Genomic DNA, 23,973 nt, shown 5'->3' on the forward strand with positions numbered 1-23,973 from the left:
ATAGTTTTACATTTACAATGCTATGATATTCCTTGCGTACGAGATGGCAATCAGTACTATATATCATGGTTTCATATATTTGCTATATATGTGTATATAAGAGTTAGGAAATTCGTTAGATAAAATAATAAGTACACTCTCGGCCATTTTCATAGCATCGCTTTTTTCGAAATTTGCAAATCAATACCTGTAGATCCTACTAGAGCCTGTATTCTCATCAAAAGTCATAAAGGGCTTCAATCTTTGTCCCATAAACACATGCTCCCGGACTACCCGACTCAATCTACCCCAACTCAGTCAGCAAAATTTCCAACCCGAAATTGACAGCCAATCAAGTACTCACCGAATACCCCCCCGCATACTCACACATCTGATACGTATCAGACCCACTACTCAACAAATACCCCATCCCATTTATCACCTGTATACTCCAGCTACCCTCCACGGAGCAGCACGGACTGCTAGCAGGAAAATTTTCGTGGCTCCAAAACTGCAGCCGGAGTCCCATCGTTGCGCCGCCGTGGTTCTTTTGAAAGTAGCCGATGCAGACGCCGGTGGGCGAGGTGTTACAGTACCGGTAGAGCTTGTTGTTGTGGATGAACGCTTTGAGCGGGGAGGCATACGGGGGGGAGAAGCTTACACCGACGACGGAGGGATCGGTGGGGTACGAGCGGATTACGGGCTTGTTGTGGATGCGGGGTAGGATGGGTTGATGGCTGTGAGAGAGAAGGTCCGGTTTAGAGCATTGGTGCCAAGAAGTAGGAGCGACAGGACAAACAGGAGCTGTGGAAGCTGCATTTTTGCTGAGTATTGTAGGTTGTGAATACGGTGAAGCTGGCACTGATGTTTGGCAAGTAGGTCGCGGAGGCTATATAGAAACCGTATACGACGTAGCAATCATCGAGGCATTAGATCTATAGCAGAACTTCTATTTTCAAAACTCTAAATCGTGGATCATTTGCATCGTATTGCACCGTTGTACCACAGATGAAGTACTATAATTAGTGCTGAACTTGCACTTTTCCATCGTATACTTCAACCAAGTGCACATGGCGTCACGCGTGACAAGAAAAACCTGTTTAGGTTATCATTGGTTGTGGTAAGGTTTCAAACCGCCGCTGTTTATAGACTCGTGTTGCGCAAGGAGTGATTGGCTGGACAAACGAGGGTCTGGTCTATCACGCCAGTTAAGCTTCAAAATATGCTTAACGAGGGTTGATGTAGGTGCAGAATACATGTATTTCGGAGAAATGTGCTGTTTTGATAGGTGGCTAAACCTTACACTGGCCGGAAGACTTAGTTCATGGCGGGCTAAATCTACAACAAGTGAGACTAAGATGCACCAGTATAGTGAACTGCAAGCTTAAGAAGCCGTCGTTAAAGGGTCATGGGGGCTGCCTCAAGTCTGAGAGGGGTATTGTTCTACACTATAACTTGCAGATTGACGTTCAAAGACTGACTCTGATTGGCCTATATCCCTGCCGTTTGGTAACAAACACCTCAGATTTTGTGGTAGTTGACTATATTATACCGTAAACCACTCGTGTCCTTGGCCTAATGTAGTAACAATAGTAAGTTGTGGCATCCAAAAATCCACGGCATACGTTCGTGGACTTTGCATGCGGTGTCTGTAGAAAAGTATAAAAATACACGCACCCTAAATAGTATAACTTTCATCCTAGCCGATATATTCCCCGTTATCAGTGTCCCATCGGTGGAAATAAAGAGATTCTACCCGCTGCCTATTATATACCATTATAATCATAGTAATGGATGCTAGCGTTTAGAATGTAAAAACGCTTCAATAGAAGCATCAGGGTAAAAGTATGCTGCAGAAGTATCGATAATGGTGAGTGCGGGCATTAACGGTGTGGTCCACGAGGCCGGGCGACTTCATGACCATAGATTTGGAGCCGAAAGAGATCAAGTAGCTGCAATTAACGGGTACCCAAGTCTTGTTCGATGTGCTTAGCCTCTTTGTGATTGTCTATTAATTACTACGCTGTGCTTCCCAAGGCCGCTACCTTGCTTTACATGGTGTTTGGAGTCAATCCCTGCCTTAATTCATCGCCTGGGGAGTAAATATGTACTTCAGGCGGACAGGGTACTTGAGTGGGGTTTGTATATCAATACAACTTAATTTCTGTTTTGGTCATGAATTGCTTACTTACTGTGGATATCAATTGATGTCATCAGTTGCCTTATATATATGTGGTTCTTAGGAGTTCTATTATACTTGTTGTACTTTTCCATAGACCACATGTTCTTTCTCTGTCACTACAAGACACACTTGTTCCTCCTCGCTCAGGCCATTATATTATTCGCTTCAGTCCTTCGATAAATATATTTATTGGTTCTCCCCTATAAACAACTCGGAAAATCATAAACCTTACCCCATGCATCATTCGTCGGGAGATTGTGCCGGTGGTATACCACGCCGCCGTGGTACATGATGAGCACGCGTAACTACATGTGCATGGAGTTTGTGCAATTGTCGATCAAGTCTCAAGGCTCTAGACAAAGTCCGGAGAGTTTTCTCGTGGGGAAGAGCTACTTAGCTAGGGACTACATGCGGCAGCACTTTTGTGGAGAACATTGCTCAACACAGGTCCCGCCATATGTGTACCCGAAGGAGACGACAAGTGGTAAAGTGGTTGAACTAGGAGTTGAGAACTGTCAGTATTCTGTCCTCATCACTAACATATGCCTGAAAGCACTCACCAAGCTGAATGTTTCTTTCTCGCGATTCGCAGATAACTAAACTAACTACAATCCATTGTAGTACAAGCGCTTGGCGGGCATTGCGTTATTCACGCTGCATATATGCAGGTTCGAAATAGATCTACACTACATTCCGATTTGTCGGCGACCAGAATCGCCGGAGAGCTTAGGAATATCTGTTGGTCATTAGAGTGAGACCGAGAGCGCCCGAGCAATTGCAACGCGGATGGCTGAGAAGACATATTTCCACAGAGGCTTTGTTTGATGATGGAGAGTAAATTGAAGGGATATATGGCTGAGGCGATGAGAGACTTCTGAACACAGGCAAAACCAAAAGAAATCTTCACAGACACGTTCCAAACGGGACGGAATAGTAGGGCAGCCACCTGATTCCTGTGTATCTGATGTCTTGCCAAGGAAGGAGCCCTGGGCCTTGGACCCTGAAAACCTAGTCCCTGACAACAACAACCGACCTCCGCTAACTAGACTTCAACCCTGTTCCAGCGTAGAGTAGCTGATTTTGATATAGCCGGTGTGGTGGTGATTGAGTATCAGTTGGAGCAAGAGTAACAGTAAAACTTCAGCTCGGCCCTGTGCGTTCTCCTCTTCGCTAAGTGGTGCAGGGCTATGCCCAATCGGCCAACTTGTGTGGTAACTGGATCCGGATCACACTGTTATCCATTAAACCCTACTCGCACGGTCGTTCTTACTGTGAATCTTATAGAAGCTTAACAGGTCAGCCGCCACACATTGACAATGTCTAAGGCACCAATCGCTTGACTTGACATTTCTTCTCCCGTGTCTGTAGAGTAGGTATCAAAAGGTGCATACCCTAACCACTCTAAATACGCCCGTAAGCTGCACTGTTAGCAGGCTCGGCATGACAAAAGTTCAGCTGAAATTTAACCTGTAAGAATGAAGCCGAGATTCGCTCAACTGAGGCGAGTACCGGGGGTGCCTAAATACTCATGCATCGCGGAGGGGTAGAGTAGATCTGGGTATGTAGGTTGATGCTCTACTACCCCTTGTGGGGATCAACTCTATCCATATTTTATCAACATGTCTCAGTGGTAGTCTGTAAGGTACTTGAGACTTATCGGCACTTCACGGCCGTTCTTACCAAAGGGGACTCTAGAACCCACCAACCTGCACCTGAGATGACCCGGGTGTCATTACCACCTGCGGAAAGGCAATGGTGCAAGTAAAACACAACAGCGCTTTCTACGTGGTGAAGGAGATACGGAGAAGACTACAAATACCAGAGATGTCGGCCGCTGTATTTCTCAGGCTCAGTCGTCGGTCGGTCGTTATATCTTAACCCACATATATTTTACCAGTAAATCTCAGACATGAAGGTTGTTCTTCCTACTCTCCTTCTTGCCAGCGCTGTTGGGGCGTTGGCCGCTACTTCCAGCAACACTTGCACGAAGAAGAAGATTATCATTGACACTGATTTCTGGAACTTGGTAACAACCTCCCTTCCTGCGTTATATATCATTGCTAGCAATTGTACTGACATTGCCGTGCTGTAGCCCGACGATGTGAACGCACTCGCCATTGCAAACGCCTTTGAGACCTGGGGCGAGACTGAGATCCTTGGTGTTGTGTCGAGCATCCGTTCCCGGTATGCTCCTCCGGCCATTGACGCCGTCGACACCTTCTACGGGCACCCGGACATAGAAGTAGCCATCCAAAAGCCGCTCGATAACACCGTAAGACCCCCCCCCCCCCCCCCACACACACACACAAACCGCATACACTCCCGTCGCTATCAAAAGCTAACAACTTCCCCCTAGACCTACGACCCTGACTACACCCGCTACGGCGGCTGGGTCCAAACCCTGGGCCAAAAATGGCCCGAGGACATCAAAGACGGCTCCAACACCACGGACCCGGTCCTTCTCTACCGCAAGCTCCTTGCCTCCGCCGACGATAACAGCGTCACCATTGCCGTCATCGGTTTCTTCGACGTCCTCTATCGCCTCGTCGACTCGCCCGCTGACTCGATCTCCGGCCTCACCGGCTGGGAGCTCATCAAGAAGAAGGTTGTCGAGCTCGTCGTCCAGGCCGATGCGTCGGCGCCGAGATCGTACAATCTGTCGCACCACAATGTCACCTTTGCCGCACATGTGCTCAACAGCTGGCCAAAGATGCTGACGTTCGTGCCCGGCTATGTCGGCAGGAACATCAGGATGGGCGCGAAGCTGGCGACGGAGCTGAGCCCGGACACGAACCCGATTGCGTTTGTGTGGAATGCGACCATTGGTGCTGGAAAGGATGATGGGTCTTGGGATCGTAAGTCTATACCCTCTTCCTGTTTTAACTTACTCTATGAGAGATAGATATACTAACATTGACTGCAGCTGCGGCAATCTACTATGCCATCCGCGGCCTCGACGACGTCTACCACTACAACAAGACCGGCGGTGCCGTCACAATCCTGCCCAACGGAACAAGCACATGGAACGACAGCGCCGTGCCGGCCGGAAAGCAGAACTGGGTCGACCTCACCATGAGCAATGTCACGTTCGCAAAGAGGCTTGAGGACATCCTTCTGTGGGAGCCGAGCAAGCCCAAGCCGACGAACCTGATCAAGTGCGGTGCCGCGGCTGGAAATGGTACCACTGGTACTGGCTCTGGCTCAGGCTCAGGCTCAGGCTCAGGCTCAGGCTCCGGCTCTGGCTCTGGCTCCGGAAACGCGACAACTACACCTGGTGCGGCGTCGACGCCGTTAGCGGAGTTTGAGGGTGCGGCTGCAAGTGTCGGTGTGGAGAGGAGTGTGCTTCTTGGTGCGGCGATGGTGCTGGCTGCTATGTTTGCGTTGTAGATGTAGCATCTAGTAGATGATGTGATGGGTATATAGCCTTTACTGGTAGCTTTTAGATGTTTATGTTGTGAAAAGTAGTTAATTGTTTATAATGAAGGGATTTGAAGTTAGGAATTCACCACACCAAAGTACACATTCATGCAGTTAGCGGTGCACGGGAATACAGATGGTCGTGTTTAGTTGTAGTGAATGTGGTTCGAGCGAATGCTACTGATTGCTACTGATCAGCACAGCAATAATCACGATTGATAAGATAACCAGCCCCGAGTGATGGACCATGAACTTGACTATCGCGTGTGACGTCAACTTAACTGAATCGGTGGTAACTACATGTACTGCCGTCTATAGAAACTATCTTACAGCAATCAACGCGATCGATATACCCGCAGAGTATCATAAAACCCTCCGTAGAGGCGCTGCGGGCTTCGAAATGTGTATAGTTAGTATGTACCTGTCCACCCCCGCACACTGTGCTAATCTACTTTGACTCGGCGTCTTTGGCATCGGCGGCCTTTGCCTGCTCTGTGTTCCCATCCTTGATCTCCTCTTTAGGCTCCTCCGGCTCGTCTTCGCCCTCGACGGTGATTCTGGTGCCTTTAACGCCCTCTTCCACCTCCTTGACCAGGCTCTCGATATAGGCCTCGTCTTTTCCAACCAGGGTAACCGTATTATGGTCCTTCCCCCACCTACCACACCCACCACCACCGTCAGCACTCCCCAAACCCAAACATACACACCCCAGAAAAAACCTACCTCGGATAACTCCCCACCTTGACCCCCCTCGCCCCCACCTTCTCCTGCAGCTCCGTCAAGTACTCAGCAACCTCACTCTCCGGCAGCGCCGTACTAATCAGCACCCTCACGAGCTTCTTCCCCTCGACCCTCTTCTCCTCCTCAAACAGCTTCCTCATGCCCTCCAGCTGGCTCACAAAGATGCTCGGCACCCCCGGCAGCACATGCACGTTGTAGTTGATAATAGCGACAGGCACCCACGTGTCGTCGCTCACATACACGACGCGCACATTGTCGCCGGCCGGCAGCTCCGCCATGCGCAGGCGCGCCGTCCGTGTCGGCGACGGCGTGTCCCAGTCGAAGGGGACTTTGTGCTTGGAGAGGAGGCGCATGCGGCGGAAGGTCTCGTCGTGGAGGCGCAGGGGGAGCCCGAAGGCGGCCGCGAGGGACGAGTAGGTTATGTCGTCGTGGCTGTTGTTGTTAGTATGACGGGGTAGAGAGGGGGGAGGGGGGAGGGGGGAGGGGTGAGGGTACGTGGGGCCGATGCCGCCGGAGGTGACGACAAAGTCGTAGTTTGCGCTCATGCGGCGGGCCGCCTCGATGATCTGGTCTTGGTCATCGGAGATGACCTCGATGCGCTTGAGCTCGATGCCGAGGTCGAAGCAGAAGCGGGAAAAGTAGGGGGAGTTGGTGTCGACTGTCTGTTGTTGTGCGTGCGGAGGGCAATTGTTATTAATTGTCTCTAGGATGCCCCCCGCCCGGGGAGGAAGGGGCCTGTAGACGGAGTGCATACCTTTCCGTTGAGAACTTCGTCGCCAATGATTAGACAGGCGGCCGTGTGGATTGGCCGCTTGAAGGGATCTGCGGAGATAGACATCCCTCTGTGAATATGCTTGAGATGGTTTGAGACTATGGAGAGGCGCGAGAGCATATGATGATTGGTGGGAGTATATGAGACGGAGTGTTCTCTCTCTCTCTCTACTTTGGGTATCTAGAGAGTTGTGTCCTCACGGTGGCCTTTGTGTCGTTGTTGTTTGTTGGTGTACTACTACTCTAGTTACATGTAGTGTGGGTAATTAGTGAGGCTGCAAAGCACAGTGGGGTAAGTGCATGTGCGAACTCTTGGTGGTGATATCATACACACAATCCTGGTTAGGTCCCACCACAACCACTCCACCCACAACCACTCCACCCCCAACCACCACCACTCCGACCCCTCCCCTCCACTCCACTCCCCATCCCCCCGCCACTCCACTCCCCATCCCCCCGCCACTCCGCTCTCGGCAGTGCTAGTGCCGCATGCAGGGTTGGCTATAGCAGGGCTGCAGATCTGAGGAAACACTATCGAGTGATATTTGGTGATTCTCTCTCTCTGCACATGCTCGTTTCTCCACAGCATCAGATTCCTCTGGCAGCCGCTGCATGGTCTTCTTATATACAGGGGGTATACCAATCATCGTCCCGTCATAAGTACACATCATAACACATAAAGTGCCTCCTTAATAATCTACCAGGAAGGAATACCTCGTCTACTTAATCCCGAAGCCTAAAATGGGATAGGCGCAGATATCTCCGTTGTTTCTGTACAAAAGTACTTTTAAAAGAAGAGAGAAAAAAAATTACCCGTAGTCTGACTCCTGAGCCCCGAATCCAACGTAAAAAGTATGCTAAAACGCATGAGAGAAAAAATCCCCTCCAAAAAGAAAGAAAAAAGGAAAGAAAAAAGGAGATGGATATAAAGTAGCGGAGATAAACGACCTTCGTACTCTATTGAAAAATTCACCATACGATATCGTTATTAGCAGAATATTTTTAACCCTGCTTCCATGTCTTCATCTTCAGGTGCCTTCTTCTATCTCCCACGCTTCCCACTCTGGCGCCTGTACAGGGGCTTCCAACTCTACACCATCATGCCCTCCGTGCGTGATGCAGCCAACACAAGTGCATCCCTCGCCGCACTTACATCCAGCCTCAGTCTGCGCGCACATTCCGAGCGGATAATCAAAGTATAGGAAATTGCTTGGTGAGAGCTCATCAACAGCGTCAGTGCCACTCGGGGTGCCACTCGGGGTGCCACTCGGGGTGCCACTCGGGCTTCCGTCTGGGCCTATGTCCTCCTCTTCCGGTGTAGGTGAAATCCGCTTTGCCGGGCTACCTCTACTTCCACAGCATGTCCCTGACGATGGTGCACCAGCTACAGGCGACGAAAGCGACATCCCATTCGCTTCGAAACTGTTTGGTTGGGATTGTGGGTGCGAAAGCTGTTGAACAAGGCCGTGTGGATGGTTATGGATTGTAGGATTCGGGTGCGACTGCGGACTCAGAGATCCATTGTCTACGGCCATGAACGACTGCATCTCCCGTACATGCTCCACCGTCCTCCGATTAAATGGATGTGTTGCACAGCCCAAGCAATTACACTCAGGCCCACAATGACAGCTGTGTTCCCAGCCGTTGGCCAAAGCGGTGTTGGTGACTGGGGAATTGCTCATTGAGGGCACCAATGCCACATGCCCAGGCAGCTGTGCTGTTGGTTGCGGTCCAAATACGCCAGCCGCTCTTTGTTGTTGTAACCATGCAAATTCTTGAGGCGTGATCGCAGGGTTGATTGTAGGATACATCCACATGTTTGGAACCTGTGAAAAGTTTGTAGGCGGAATATATGACGGTGGATATTGGAGAGCAGGGAAAAAGGAATGCCCTGAGAAAGGTACTTGAGAAATAGTCATTTGTTGGGGCTGTATTGTGGTCGCTTTTTTTGAGCCGTTACAACAACTAGGACCTTGTTGGGTATTCTGCGGGGCGGGCGCACGATGTATATACTGTTGTAGTTGCGGTTGTGGTTGCTGTGCTGATTCCCCCCCGCAACCTCCACAGCCTACCTTTTTGACAGGAGGTTGAGATAGCTGCCAAGGAGATGATCCTGCATCAGGATTCCATACATCTGAACACAAGGTTTTGTGAGTTACCGCTGGCATGTCTGGTTTGTTTTCTGAGGGTTTTGTGCCCCCCAAGAACATATTTCCGTTTTGTGGGTTTGAAAAATCGTGTGATGGACGAAATCCATTGATATCTCCTCCATGTCCAGGACTTGTCGGAAGTCCTGCAAGCCCTCGCAATGAATCTCCTTCAGCAGAACCATTCTCTCTTGATATACCAGGCATGCCACCGCAGCTGTTAGCTGTACTTCCCATCTTTAAAGACTCAGCACTACTACTGCGTTCCCTCTCTTGCTCGAGTAGTTGTTCAAGAGCGACCTCCCCTATATTCACACTCCCTTTTCTTGCTTGACCAATTTTTTTCGGCCGTTGTGGTTTGGCAATTTTATTTAAAGGGCCATTATTAGCCGAACTAGCCGATACAATCGCGGGGAATGTTGGTGACATGGGCGATGTTATCGTCGACCCAGAATCGCTTGTAGCAGCACTTATAGCTACCAATGATGGCGGGGGTAGTGGAGGCGGGGGCTCCTGCGGCTTCGGTGTTCCACAAGCGCAAGAGGCAACTAAACGCCACCGTCAACGTTTATACAGCGCTGGATAAGAAAGCAGTACATACCCTTCGGTATGGCGACAGATGTGACATCGCAGCTACAGCTCACCCTGGCAGAGCTTCCAGCCCTGTTCCCCCCAGATTCCCCTCCATTGGGCAGGGTGTGGACAAAGGTACCTGGGGAGGTTGATGATAGGGTGTGTGGGCAACTGCTTAACGGTCGGCCTGGTTTTCGAACTTGTACCAGCACTCGGTCGCTGTGATTACACTTTGATGAGCGATGTCCCCGTATGCAGGGTTCGCTTTCCGGGCCATCAGCAAACGTTTCTATCTGGGTGTAGACATAAGGTTGAGTTTCTCCGTCATCACTAAAAGGAAAGGTGTGCGGGAGCGGAGGAAGGTAGGGTAAGAGAGGAAATATTTACCAGGCAAACTTTACACCTCGCATCATCGGCATCTTGATGGTTGGCAGGTCGTTCCTTATTCTTTCACAAGGTAGGGGGGTTGGACCAGGTGGTGGGGCTCAATATTCTCGGTCACGAAGGGCAGTAGCTTGAGAGCTACTTGTGGTCAGCGAGGGACTGTAACCAACCCATTCAACGCAACCAAGATCTCAAGATATTTTCGCGGTGGGAGCGATGCTATGATGAGTCCACCGAATCGTGACAGCGGGTTGCGACGTGTGTTACAAGATGGACAGACTGGGAAATTCGTGGATGAGGCTCTTCTGACGGCCCCCCCAGCTTTAACCAACCAGTTGACCGATAATCCTCCTGGTTTCCCTGAGATGTTGATGGGTCCAAACTGGATCACCCTATCTGCAAGCTGATGAAACAAATAGAAGGAAGCGAGGAGAAAAAGCAATGATTCTGTGAGTGAGAAAAATGGAACAGAGTAAGAGGCAGAAGCAGAGGTGCGCAAGTTATTATTTCAGGTCTTCCCTTGTCTGTGACCTCTTCGCGGCTGTCGCTGGTAACGCTCTCTCTCACTCTCGCTCTCTCTCTCTCTATCTTTCTGTGCCGTCGTGATGTAGGTCTATCCACATGTAAGATACTCGATATTCGATCGTGGGAGTTCCCCTTCCGTCAGATGAGGCGAGTGTTGCCGGTGCTGTAGATAGAGAATGGATTTTGGTTGAGCTAAAAAGAGTCAGTTTTTTTTTACACCCCTCCATGCTACCCCGTACGCATATATGTGCGCGTATATATTATGTACATAGAAGTACATACATATACCATACCAGAGCTAGAGTTCAAGAATTCGCTACATACACTCACAGCCTGTTCCCACACGACCATTATTCAACAAACGGATGGTCTTCTTGTCAACAGTCGTGAGATGTCGTGCCCTAGGGGCGAGGATGGATAGTGAACCTGTACGAAAGTTCCTAGTAAAGTAGGTAAGGAGAATAATGAATGCAGGTTTTATCCTCGTTTATCGCCTACCTGGGTACCTCGAAATTTACTGGTATCGAGAAGCAGGAGGAAGCTCATATGCTGCATATGTAGCCCAGTAAGTCAGTGGGGTGGTGGGATTACTGGGTCTAGCATTGAACCTCCAGGGAATATTCTGCATGCCCTGGCGGCAAGATCAATAAACCATGCGAGTGAGCAGGTTTCACGCCACAAATCCACACTCTGCGATGCAAAATCGGAGATGCGGTGTCTGAAGGTGTGCGTCCTAAAATGGGTGCGATGTAGAGCAAGTACCGTACTGCATATTATTACAACAGGTATTCGTTTAATACGCAGAAGTAGATATGTACATACATGTATGTTACTCGAGCGACTAGTAGCCAGTGATCATTTTCTTGGGGTCGTTTTATTTAGGGTCTGTCTTTCTTTTTCCCAAGACAACTTAATACCCCCACCATTCCTCGATCCTATGTATATCTTCTCTATCTCTCATAGCTCTTCGAGGCTTCTTTCTGTGCTCGAATTTCCTGTCAAACCCCCAAAGGTATGTACTATTCACCATTCGCCTTATGGATCTCCTTCTAGTATTCCCTATCTGCCGAGTGCTGACCCTGTAAAGCTTCCAGAGCCCAATCATTCACGGAATTGTCATGTGAGCTTTTACTTCAACAGCCTTGAGCGGTGAGAGTGTGTGGTGGTGCTGCATAGACACATATTATATCAAGGGAGAAATCTATAAAATTCATGCACGCCATCAGTTATCCAGACCTTCGAACACTTACCTACATACATACTACTACCCCACGAGTACAGGATACCTATTCAACCTATGATACGTTCATCATGCTCATCCACGTGCCACCAATCGCCAAATCCCTAGTTCGGAGCCTACCGAGGTCTCTTCAGCAAAGACGCAGCCCGCCCGCCCGCCTTGGAGTACCCGGGTCGGTACCACAAATATATTCCCCCACCCCAGCTCTCCGAGCCACTCAACCGGTTCCCCGAGACACCTCATGTGAGAGCTAGCTTCCTTGGGCCGTATCTTCGTCCATTCATAAGCCATCTTTTCTTTCTTCTTTCCCCCACCTCATTTTAGGTAATTCCTGCGGGGTATGGTTTATGAATGAAACGAATTAGATATCCACACAAAACGCTTGCGTTTTTACAGTCTCTACTCTTTTTAGGGGCTGGGATATATATTGGATCGAGAATCCCACCGATCTCTCCACTAGTGGTCATACAAATCTGCGGGATGTCCTGACTGAAAAGAATAAAAAAAACCCACCTTCTCGCCCGCCTCGTTCAGTTGGAAATAAATTTAGCTCCTTCACGGAATGGTGACCCAGCGTTGGATAGGAGATTGGCACTCATGATGGGCCCCCGAATCCGGAACCTGCTGCCTATCTCTTCATTGAAAAGAAAGGAAAGCTGCGGCAGACAATTATATCTGGGCGGGGCGGGGGCGGGCAGACATGCAAACTGGCCATTTAAAAAATATTCATTAACTATTATTTCTTCATTAGATTATACGCTTACCTTGGAAATTTAGTCGCGGCGCTTCTGTCATTACAAGTGACTTTGTTCCATACCCCTCAGGAATGCTTGGTACCTCTTCTTGTTTCCGATTTGCACGGTGGATAGCGTATCAGCCTTAGCCAAGTACACCAGTGGAAAATTAGGAAAGGAGGTTTACTTGCATTTAAAGGAATAAACAGCTAGGCATGATTCCTTATGTACAGAAAGAAGGGTCATGAAGGTATCACAAGCCTAGGACTCAGGCTGAAGGTCTTTTGGTATTCTACGACAAGTGTTAAACAACGGGAGTAGAAACAGCGCATGGTACTACCTTGAGTGATATGGAGGATAGCACACAAAATGCTGATTTGCTAAGTCCAAGAGGAAAATATCATACTCGGCCTAAACACTTGTGAAAAAACAGAATCCCTTACTTGAACCCCACCCTTTTCATTCTGTGTAGTCCAAGGGCCGATTGAGCACATACAGTGGTCTTGGGTGACGATGCTTTGGGAATACGCCAGTTTACTATGTAAGGTTTCATGCGAGTGATCGTACCTACTTTCTTGTTCGCCCGAGTTGCGCACCATCTATTCCCTCAGGCAACAAAAGACGTCGTCTTTGATCATATATAATCACTCGGGTCAATCAGAAGATACACCAGTTTACCTGAGACATCGTGAAAAGAAAACCGTTTGGGAAGTGCCACGTAAATGGTAGCTTTTGGCCGTATGTACGAGATTTCCTTTATTTTTTAGTTTGGGATAACCTCCTCATGCCCAATATTTTGTTTAGTGCGGCAAGAAAGCAGGCAATGATCGAGGGCCGGGAGCGACGGCGAGCGCATCGAGTGTTATACATGGAACTTGTTGGATTATGGACAATGTATATATTTAGTCGGTAAATAAATAGAGTTATTCGAAGCGATGTTGGTGCTTTAAACTGTAAGGCAGGATTATGTAGGTATATGTAGATGCATATATGTACTAACATCGCGCCTAAGTTGTAGGTAAATAGGATACCATGTGCAGCGATAGGAATTATCTATGGAAAAAACAGTTATATGGTGCACAGATATTTCGCCATACAATTTCACCCCCCCCCTGTTTTTCCATAGATCATTCCGGTCGCTGTATGCTACAAAGAGAGGTAAGAAGAAGCAGTCGAATCCAAGCTACATGTAGCCAGACCACCATGGGGTTATGGATGACCGTGTTCTACGCCGGTCATCAAGCGACTACCCATAATCCAGTTAATACCCACATTCCGTAACCACAGTTACTGGTTATGGCTGCGGCAGCTCTGCATGCACGTCTCGTGTTACTCTATCTTTATCCCTACTAGAGTACATGTATGTGTACTCTATATCACCAGGCATAAACAAAGTCTTTGTAAACACACAAGCTAGAACTCATTCGACCCGTGCAAGCTTATGCGGATGACCATATAGTCCGGTTTATGCCCGATGAATTTAGAACTGAGCATGAGTAATTGAATAATTACAAAGCTACATATAAATTTACCTATTTTACATGTAGGTACATCACGGTATGTAATTAAAGTACTCTAGATAGGTACATACATGTATGTAATGTACATATGTAGACTACTAGAGTACAGAGTTAGCACGATAGGTAATATGCATTTACATTGATGGTCTAGGAGTTGCATGTCTTCTCTTCTTCTTCACCGTCTCATGACGATAGAACGCTTACAGTAGGAACACTCATGTAGAGCAAACAGCACTTCATGTGCTCCTGTGAACCTAGTCGTTGACAATGATCCGCATGCGGCATAGACTGGTTACCGGGAGGTGCCGTAACAGTGCCCGCGCGTGTCGAAACAAGGCTGCAAACATACATGTATGCGTCCCTTCTCGTCATCAGCATCACCACCACCACTAGAGTACCTCATCATACCATCAATCAATATATGTAGCAGATTTATTTACACACCAGGCGTCTATATCAAGGACTTCGCTACCGGCAAACATACATGTAACGGAGAGCAACGCGGTTAAGTAAACACATATGCCGGCGGCGTGGGGTAAGCGTTCCTGTTGTTATTGTTTAAACGGTCGTTGACGGGCTCGGCGCTTGATCGTCAGCCGGCGGTACTAAGAAACGAAACGCAGAAAAAATAAGCTATGGGGCCCTATTACTATAGTAGGTGGGCCCAGGCACACATATCCTGTCGCACTTGACTCGAGGGCTGTTTTGCTGCAATGCCAAAAGAAATTGCTAAGTGGTTAGTTAACATACAAATACACCTCATTGTACAGAGAAGCAATTGTGAGATAGACTGGAAATAGCGGCTCGCTAGATATTTCTCAATCCTTGCAGTACATGGTGATCATACCATTATACCTGAGTTTTGGTATATGTATGTTGTATGTACCACATTGACAAGATTCACAACCACCGGTCGTCAAGGCATGAACCAAAGTAGGTAGCAAACTGCTACGGCATATTAGAACTCGAAACAAGGAACTTTGGTCCTAATAAATCCTGTGAACATAACATGATCTGTGGTTCTTATGGACACACTGACTTGTGCATGTGTCACTTATTTCGTCAAGCTCACTATTTCTCCAGCTAGGTAGAAACAAGTTTCTAAATTTAGTATGGTTACCCTCATCTTTCTTTGGCATTGTCGACAGTCGATCCCTTCTTATGTACAACGATAGCCGGCCGTTACTAAATCTAATTCCATTGAGCCTCTCGCCATGATCGACTGAGGGTTTGATATGGCATTTTCGAGATAGCTGAAAGTGCTGCAGCGGGGGGTTCGATCATGAGCAGGCGAAATAGTAGAGATAGTAGAGTAGTAACTATAACGGTGCAACCCCTACTCACCCACGTACCTATTTGCGTACATCTATTTGTTCTCTTGTATGTTGGTTGGTTTCAATATACAATTGCTTGGCATATCAGTCTATCATGAAATTCGGCCTCAACTTCACCAAAGAACTGCACAAGCAATGCTCTGGACACATAGTTGGGTGTGTGTACCTACTACTCTAAGTTTCGACAGTGATCACTAAAACGGACCAACCATTTACAGGGTTCACTAATTAATTGATGATCTATTCGCGATCGCTACTTGCGCGTAAGGGGAGAAAAACCGAGTGCGTAAAAAAGGCATGAATCAAAATCAAAAACAAGCCCAGGCGCTGGGTTGCATGCATAGCAGAGTCTCCCTCCCCCCTTGGGGGAAAACCGCATGATGCATGCACCTTGTACGAACATAGAGCAGCAACTTCATATTTAATACAATTAACTGCCGATGTACACTGGCACCTGAAACCCCATACCTATCTGACCGCCTGCATAATTTATGTCTGACCAACAAATGTATTTCTAGACGTATATCCTCCTCGCCTATATAACCTAGCATAGCCCCATGATTTTCTCAACCCAGTAGATCAAGTTTCACCAAAAAGAATCTCCCGAACTAGCCTTGAATATTCTTTCAATTGGTTTATTTTGATTGTTTACTGCCTCAACGTACAATGAGCATGGATATGGACGTAGCAGCCTGCCCCGAGCGTGCGACTTCGCCCAAAAAACGGAAGCACGAGGAAGCAACCACAAGCGAAAAGTACGAGCTGTACCTTCACGCGTCAAAGAATCCTCAGCTAAAACAGGTTTGTCATTGAAGTTCTGGTCTAGAGAGTTCGCTATATTTAACTCTCAATTCATTCACAGAGGGAGCTCGCAGAATGGTTCGAGTCGACTTTTCACAAAGCGATCAATCAATCCACCGTCTCACGGAACTTGAAGAAGTTCAAGTCGACACCAGCACCGCTCGAAGTTCGATTCGAAGCAGGTTGTCCGCCATTGCCCCCACACCCGCCTCATGCTCTTCCTCCAACGCCACCTCCATCTAATCCCGAGGATTTTAGCCATCCCGAATTGGACAATGCGCTTCACGATTGGTTCATGGGGTGCGACGACCGAAAAAGCATTGACGATGAAGCGTTGAAAGCTAAAGCTGAAGAGCTTAACTCTAAAATTTACTCGGAGGAGATCCGAAAACCATGCACTGATTCTTGGCTCGACGCATGGAGACGAAGACATGATGCATTAGATCTCAAACGCTCCGCTGGACCGGAGCGTGAGGGAAGCAAAGAAACTGAAGGGGATGTATCTGAGATGAAAGTTGAAGGAGAAAGCAGCGTCAGCCCAAAACCAAAAAACGAGGACACCGATGAGAAACGGAGAAGAAGGGAAATCAAAAGATTGCGGAAAGATATCGAAAAACGGGATATACAAATGGCGAAAGCCAAAATACGCAAAGACGCTTCCATCCGAAGATTGGAGGAGTTGGAGAAGGAACTCGGGCAGCCAAAGTTGTAGGCTATACATGTGCACGCGGTCGTTCATTCATTCTCATTTGTCTAGTTAAAAGTTTGGGGTTTGTAACATACACATACGTATAGCAGGTCTTGATTGGTGGTGGGGTCTGTGGCAAGGTACCGATAGACTTGCTCAAGCAGACGGTGGCGGTTAATGTCTTTTGCTGGTGTTATTTGATTTTCTTTGTATCTCTCGATCTCTCAAATTCATAGTGGTATTTTTTATTTATTTTTTATTTACTGCCAAATCTAAACAACCAATTGATTAAGAAAATGCTACAAAAGCAATTAATTGATTACTCCTGCCCAGTCCTTGGCCATTGAGCAATGTGAATACATAACGGTTTTAATTCAGGCGTGAAAAAGCGGAGGTGATCTTGATACAATATATATGTCAGCCACCAAGAACTACATGTAGCTAGAGGAAGCCCTGCATTGGCTAATTCTGTTGTGGGGTAGAAACCGCCGAGTGAGCACAGATGACCCTCGCCGCCCTAGATATGTGATCGATGGGCCATGGGGCCGACACGTACTTTAAATAGGAAAGATTCTTACGAGGGCTACTAAAAGGTCATGTGAAGTATTATAACTACTTGTAGCATATTAACTCTGCAGGTTCTTTCTGCTAAGCATAAGCTTGTAATACTTCACATGCCTGTGCGAACGTTATTCGCCAGGCCATACCAGACTGCTAAGCATTTCGATTCATCAAACACTTACTTTCTCCCGTCGTCACTCACCGACCGGAGGACCTGCATCGAATCTTTCCGGGTGTGTAGCATCAAAGATTGAATGGCTTGAAATTGTGGATGTGGTACAGTGAACTCAACAGAAAGTTCAAACCAATGACCACCACCTCGGCAGATAGGGAGAGTATGCATGTAAATTTAAGAACGGCATGGCAGCATCCTTGGTATTGTTCCTGAATAACTCTATTTTAATTGGCAGATGGAATAGGGATCGATGAGTGAGACTCTAGATGAAAGAGAACAGTGTCGTCTTACTCCACATATAGCCCCCACTCGCCTCAGCACACTACCCGTAACTATTAGGGCACCCTCTACTCGTAATTTTTTGGCGTTTCCGGACTGGACTGGGTCTGCATACCACCAAAATATGGTTGTTATGCACGATTTTCGCCCATATGCAGACCCAGTTCAGTCCGGAAACGTCAAAAAATTACGAGTACTAGAAAGTACCCTTGTGAAGTATTCTCCGGTGAGATTGAACTTCGGCCTAAATAGGTGAGTATGAGGGGAGCATGCAGATAACATGTACTCGTAATTTCATAGCGTTTGTGAACATAGCTGGGTCTGCATACACCAAAATCTGGAGCCTCATGCAGGATTTTGCGGGTATGCAACCCAGTTGTGTTCACAAACGCTATGAAATTACGAGTAGTTAAGTATGAGTTCCACCCATTTTAAGTCTATTTTTGTCGCGTGATGAGCAGTGCGCCTGGCATCCAAAAACATAGTCATAACCACCCGGCAAAGCAATTCTGATGACTAATAACCATAACTCTTGGCCTTCGGAACATCAAGTTTCATCCAACTTCGTGCGATAAGTTACCTTGACATTCAAAACCCCCCACGTCACCGCATTCCGCCATACCGAAGTACAGATCAAATTGAATCTCCTCCTCCAGAATTTGTATAGTTGTATAAGGGTAAATTTATCTCTGTTACTCGCGATCTGGGCCTCGGGTATTCCCTCGGTTATCTTGACAACTAACTGACTTGGTAAAAAAAAATCTGCAGTTTGACGAAAAATGACCTCTACTACCTCCAACACAGTTGTCAAGCCCCGCCCTGCCTCAGAGGGATTGCTCAATGAGAAAGTACGACATGCTCTATCCACAGTAACACTCATAATCTTGCTAATTGGGCGCAACTAGTGGGACCACTGCCTTGCGAATCTCTTGGTGAAGTCTACCCTCGGTGCCGGATTCGGTATCATCTTCTCAGTCCTTCTGTTCAAGCGCCGCGCTTTTCCCGCCTGGGTTGGTCTTGGATTCGGTGCCGGTAGGGATACGCTGAGTGGTGACCGGGAGTTCAAAGGTGCTGCCGGTGGTGTCACCAAGACTGTTGGCGAGAGACTGAAAAGGTCGTCTTAGATGGTGTCTTTCTGCGTGTTTCAAGGGTACGGTGAAAAGTCTATAGAGGCGCTTGAAAGTCGTTTGAGCAGTTTGATTTGGATGACAGGCAGTGACTGGGGACGGCCATGTTAACATGCCCAATAGATATCCGTTAACATCGGAGGAGGTGTTCATTTTCATGCTTAATTTTCCTTCATCCATGCTTTCCACTTTATAAAAACTCTAAATCAGAAAACGGTCAAAAACTAGATTATCTATATAAACTTCACTTGAGACCTTGGCTGGGATCATCTTCTCACGAGCCCTCTGGGTTTCCCACAGGTCTAGCTTTCTGAGCCCTTCGGTCTCTCTTCAGCTTGAAGTTTTAAGCCCTTTAGATCTTCATATTCGGGCTTTTCTATAGATGGTGCTTTGCTGATGGAATTCCGTTCAACGCGTACTAGTCATAATTTGGTAACAGCGAATTTATCCATCCGTATATACCTATATTTCGCATACTAAAAGCCCCCCCCCTTTATCTCAAGCAAACTCCCTCCCCCTCCCCCCCCTTTCTTCCCTCTCCTATGCCCATATTTGTACCTTACATGCAGTGACTGTTTCAGCTTTCATGTCCATGCATGCAATTATCAATGGCCACTACTAGCACCGTGAGCTGGTAATATTTATAGCAGTTTATACAAGGCCCCACGTGCATCATTCCCGTGGTGACAAAGGTTTAGGTCACACGATTTCTCGAGGATAAGAAGCCACAAATCGTGAGCCCGAGAACTTCAGCCGTGGTCTATTGCTACAATGTATGTTGGCACATACATGATAAGAAAACATGAGCGGAGTCGCACTTCGTAGTAGGTTCAATATGACAATCTAGACAAGACTACACTATACCATATTAGGAAATACAAAAAAGCTTAGCTACGAGTGATATACAATGATTCTTCACTTTACCACAACAATTACGCATCTATCGAAATATTAATCACCCTTGAGTGTTTCGTGGGGATCACAATCACAACACCTACAACTTTAAGTACGTCCAGCCCTATATCAGGCCCGATTCCTCCAATCCCATCTGGTTCGCCCTTAGCCCAACCAACCACTAGAAACAGCAAGTATGCCGAAAACATCGAGGATGTCCTAATATAGTTTTTAGCGAACTACATGTATCACTCAATTCTAACAGAGCCGCTAGTATATAGAGCATAACACTATTCACTGCAAAACCTCTTCCTCTATCATCCCTTGGACGCACGACCATGCCACACGCTCAACGGAAATCCCTCCTCTCGCTCCCGCTACCGATAGCTTTTCTTATCAGCAGAGGTGATGTGAATAAGCTTACAAATCTTCCCTGGGCTCATTTATACGGATTCCGCAGAAAAAGTTTAGTCAGAGGACACGGCTGGTGAAACCAACATTAGGTGAGTAACTGGGAGGAAGTGGAAAAAATGCCTGCCTATTTGTGGATCCAAAGTATGTCTATAATCTATGAACCAACGATACTGGGGTACCTTTCGCTAATGTAATGTTTCTCTACCGAGATAAACCTCTGAGTGCAGACTTACTAAGTACTCTAGAAATATGGTGTGTAGATAGGTTAGAACAAGTCGCTCGACGGCTTAATTTTGTTAGAAGGATTTATCTCCAAGATCTATCAAGAAAAGTGAGTTTTATTAATTAGATCTTGTAGTGCAAGATGATACTTCTGCAAAGGGCCACTCGGCTGATACTTCTAAATCTTCAACGGGATATCTAGGCTTGTATACCCGGATTATCGTAAAATTTAAAGCTATGAGCCTCTGTGTGAGACGGGGTGAATTGAAATTCACAATGCGTCCGTGCCAGCCACGTGTATAGAGGTAGGTGGGCGTTTATGGGCTGTGGATCAGTTCTAGGGGGCAAGGTGAGGCCTTTGATTGTTTAGTATTCCATTTCATTTATAATTGAATACATACATGTATATACAAGAACAACACACATCTGATTTATACATGAGAAACGATTTCTCCGAGAGCTTCGGCTTTCATACTAATTCTTATCCGAAGTTCACATGTGGTAGTAGGCACTAAAAATGAACTTTATGTGATTGCGGTAAGTAGAGCTGTTTTTCTCCAAGATACGTGTATTCATGATTTGAGGACCGATCATATTTCTTGTGCTTGTCCGCGCAAAACGATATTAACGCTCTCTGTGAGATTATTGGCACAAGCGCAAGAGCTAGGATGGTACCTCTTCAATGTTATATACACAGGTACAAGTAGTTTATCCTTGTATCTGATGATGTACATGTTAAAGCTGCTACTATATCACTCATATGACTATGTACAATGCAATTAATGAATTAACAAAAATAAATATGACTATGTACATGTATGGGGCTAATGGAACACTAGATCAATTGAACTCAAGGGTTGGATCACTGGAAAATAAAGTACAAGTAGCAGCGCTCTTGGGGGTCGGCGAGTAGGATATTATTTTATTCATATAAGTAAATATTTCCTAGCTTGAGTATCATGTAATTCTCAGGATCCTTCTGAGGAATGGCTATCGCTGTAATTATTTAAATATTTCTGTCCTGATGTATTGGGATACTAAAATGCGTATGTACATGTCCTCATTAGAAAATTTAAACATGGCCATGAATTTCTCGAAAAACAGGGGAGATCCCCGAATTAGAAGAATATTGATGGAGCCTAGTCTTTAGTTTAGTCATGAAGCCTGTCGGTATGAGACTTGGATATACTTGAAAGGCTTGTGGAGGTATCTTACCAAAACTACGCGTGGAACAGTTCCGATTCCTGGAGAATTTATGATGATGACGTACCGAGTGAGGAGCTATGACATGAAACAACAGGGCCAGGAGCTATGGAATGCTCCATGTAGTAATAGGCTAGGTCTTATCGGGATTTGGTCATGTACTACCACATGAGAGGCCTGTTTCGAAAGAAATGGCTTGGCCACTAGATGCATGACAAAGCAATAGAGTGTCTACTATTGCTTCAACCATTGTGCGAAATACCGAACCTCGGTATCAATTACACCCTGTTTTACAACGAGTACCGGCACAATTGATTCTTCTATCCGGATCAAATAAATGCCAAGGACGGATTAGCTGTGCTTCGAGGCAACTATGTCCGCGTTCAGTACCTGAAGTGTGTATTTGAGACACAAAAGGACATGCCTTAGTAGAAGAACCATAGTTGAGAAGTATTGAATAGGTACCCCACAAAACACAAAACACTGCAGATAACGTGCGCTGGGGCACGCTTAATGTCCATTATTAATTCTTGGCCTCACGGGGTTTGGATCTGGGGTAGATCGCCTCGGGTTAGGAGAAACCCCCCGATATATTATTCATGCATGTCGGGATAGGCTTCCGACGTTTCTCTCCATGGTCCAATGTAGAGAGGGCTGCTAGGTGAACGGATGAACTATAAAACGAGCCAATTCTCGTTTCTGTCAGTAGATTCATTAAGCACAGAAGATAAAAACAAGCTGCCGAAAATGATGTTTCACAGATTGCCTTTCTAGCGTTCGCCCAGTTAGTACTTGCTGCATCAAGAACTCACCGCCCACTGGTTGTATAGTCCGTCTCACCTAGCGCTACTTCAGGTCAATACTCTACAGTACGTGCCTTACAATATCCCAGACCACTCATGCCCCCAATGTCAGCGTTGAAATGAGTTTGACCAGAAAATACGTTTTATAGCTTCAATCGGCTGTTAGTTCATTGTCCACGACTTCCTCGGCAGCTCAGTGTATCTTCATTTATGCTGGAACATATGCAGAACAAGTCTACATTCCGGCTCGAGCTGCACAACTTACGATATACGGAGAAACAACTGATACAACTTCATATACATCGAACACTGTGACTATTACCCAGGGGAAGAGTCAGGACGACTCGGCCAATAATGACGCCACAGCTACAATCCGTGCCTTTGCGGTTGGGTTGAAGATCTATAATATCAACATTGCCAACAAAGAGGTGTGTATTGAGGTTGACGAAGTTTATACCTATCACTGCTAAACATTGATCAATAGGAAAGGGATCGCAGGCTGTTGCATTGAGCTCCCAGGGCGACCAGCAAGGTTTCTATGGGGTAAAGTTGACAGGCTACCAAGGCGAGTAACTACATATCGCTTCTGAGAAGTTTATCGCTTGAATACTCACAACTAACCTCACAAACTTTCAGATACCGTTCTTGCAAATGAAGGGTTTGCGGTCTACGCCAAAAGTTACATAGACGGTGCAACGTGAGTTCTCATATATAGCATGCCTCTGAAGTTTTAAGTGGGAGCTTACTAACTCATAATTTAAATTCAGCGACTTTATCTTCGGTCAACGACAAAGGGCTTGGTTTGACGGTGTCGATATTCGTGTTAAAGCCAATGTTGGGTAACAGCCAATGGCCGTGATTCGGAGAGTAACGTATCATACTACGTTTTTAACAAATGGTATAAAAACAATTGTTCCGGTGTTTGGTTGATTTTTATAGACATTGACCAATTTTTGAATGATCTAGCACCGTCGCTGCAGCGTCTGGATATACTGTTACTGCTGGTACACAGTACCTAGGAAGACCTGGCGTGATTATTCGAGGGTCGTTTTTCAAAATTCTGCCCTCTCAGCCGTCATAAACTCAGCCGGATGGAGTGTATGGAGCAGCTCAGATGCGAATACCGAATATGTGTATTACAAGGAGTTTGGAATACCGGACTGTGCCAGTGGAAACTCGTGTATGTTTCAAATCCGTTGATAGAACCTCAATCGTTACTGACTCAGACATTTCACCTAAATAGGCCAGCTTTTCTGGTA

The 23,973-nt window shown here is 46.7% G+C and overlaps 8 protein-coding genes across 8 annotated transcripts; 5 read left to right on the plus strand and 3 right to left on the minus strand.

Moving 5' to 3' along the window:
- Positions 1-217: 217 nt before the first annotated feature.
- On the minus strand, positions 218-798 carry H6S33_009852 (uncharacterized protein; the record flags this gene model as incomplete). The annotated part of the gene is made up of 3 exons (XM_044841282.1): positions 218-283; positions 344-716; positions 779-798. 3 exons carry the CDS (start codon positions 796-798, stop codon positions 218-220), a joined length of 459 nt encoding a protein of 152 aa, XP_044687473.1.
- A 3,272-nt stretch (positions 799-4,070) lies between these two features.
- On the plus strand, positions 4,071-5,548 carry H6S33_009853 (uncharacterized protein; the record flags this gene model as incomplete). The annotated part of the gene is made up of 5 exons (XM_044841283.1): positions 4,071-4,187; positions 4,254-4,433; positions 4,518-5,016; positions 5,085-5,348; positions 5,391-5,548. 5 exons carry the CDS (start codon positions 4,071-4,073, stop codon positions 5,546-5,548), a joined length of 1,218 nt encoding a protein of 405 aa, XP_044687474.1.
- Positions 5,549-6,026: 478 nt separating this feature from the next.
- Positions 6,027-7,211, minus strand: H6S33_009854 (uncharacterized protein; the record flags this gene model as incomplete). Its single annotated transcript, XM_044841284.1, has 4 exons — positions 6,027-6,234; positions 6,302-6,751; positions 6,815-6,981; positions 7,074-7,211. The coding sequence occupies 4 exons, from the start codon at positions 7,209-7,211 to the stop codon at positions 6,027-6,029; spliced, it is 963 nt and encodes a 320-aa protein (XP_044687475.1).
- A 907-nt stretch (positions 7,212-8,118) lies between these two features.
- On the minus strand, positions 8,119-8,907 carry H6S33_009855 (uncharacterized protein; the record flags this gene model as incomplete). The annotated part of the gene is made up of 1 exon (XM_044841285.1): positions 8,119-8,907. One exon carries the CDS (start codon positions 8,905-8,907, stop codon positions 8,119-8,121), a length of 789 nt encoding a protein of 262 aa, XP_044687476.1.
- An 815-nt stretch (positions 8,908-9,722) lies between these two features.
- Positions 9,723-9,962, plus strand: H6S33_009856 (uncharacterized protein; the record flags this gene model as incomplete). Its single annotated transcript, XM_044841286.1, has 1 exon — positions 9,723-9,962. The coding sequence occupies one exon, from the start codon at positions 9,723-9,725 to the stop codon at positions 9,960-9,962; it is 240 nt and encodes a 79-aa protein (XP_044687477.1).
- A 6,251-nt stretch (positions 9,963-16,213) lies between these two features.
- On the plus strand, positions 16,214-17,060 carry H6S33_009857 (uncharacterized protein; the record flags this gene model as incomplete). Its single annotated transcript, XM_044841287.1, has 2 exons — positions 16,214-16,348; positions 16,410-17,060. The coding sequence occupies 2 exons, from the start codon at positions 16,214-16,216 to the stop codon at positions 17,058-17,060; spliced, it is 786 nt and encodes a 261-aa protein (XP_044687478.1).
- A 1,770-nt stretch (positions 17,061-18,830) lies between these two features.
- H6S33_009858 (uncharacterized protein) lies at positions 18,831-19,175 on the plus strand (the record flags this gene model as incomplete). Its single annotated transcript, XM_044841288.1, has 2 exons — positions 18,831-18,899; positions 18,957-19,175. The coding sequence occupies 2 exons, from the start codon at positions 18,831-18,833 to the stop codon at positions 19,173-19,175; spliced, it is 288 nt and encodes a 95-aa protein (XP_044687479.1).
- A 3,635-nt stretch (positions 19,176-22,810) lies between these two features.
- Positions 22,811-23,553, plus strand: H6S33_009859 (uncharacterized protein; the record flags this gene model as incomplete). Its single annotated transcript, XM_044841289.1, has 5 exons — positions 22,811-22,821; positions 22,881-23,142; positions 23,204-23,279; positions 23,351-23,411; positions 23,482-23,553. Coding segments are annotated over 5 exons (482 nt in total), but the record flags the coding sequence as incomplete, so codon positions are not given.
- Between the last annotated feature and the right edge of the window lie 420 nt (positions 23,554-23,973).

Source organism: Morchella sextelata (genome assembly GCF_020137385.1).
Source record: "Morchella sextelata strain SCLS chromosome Unknown scls_34, whole genome shotgun sequence".
Classification (NCBI taxonomy): domain Eukaryota; kingdom Fungi; phylum Ascomycota; class Pezizomycetes; order Pezizales; family Morchellaceae; genus Morchella; species Morchella sextelata.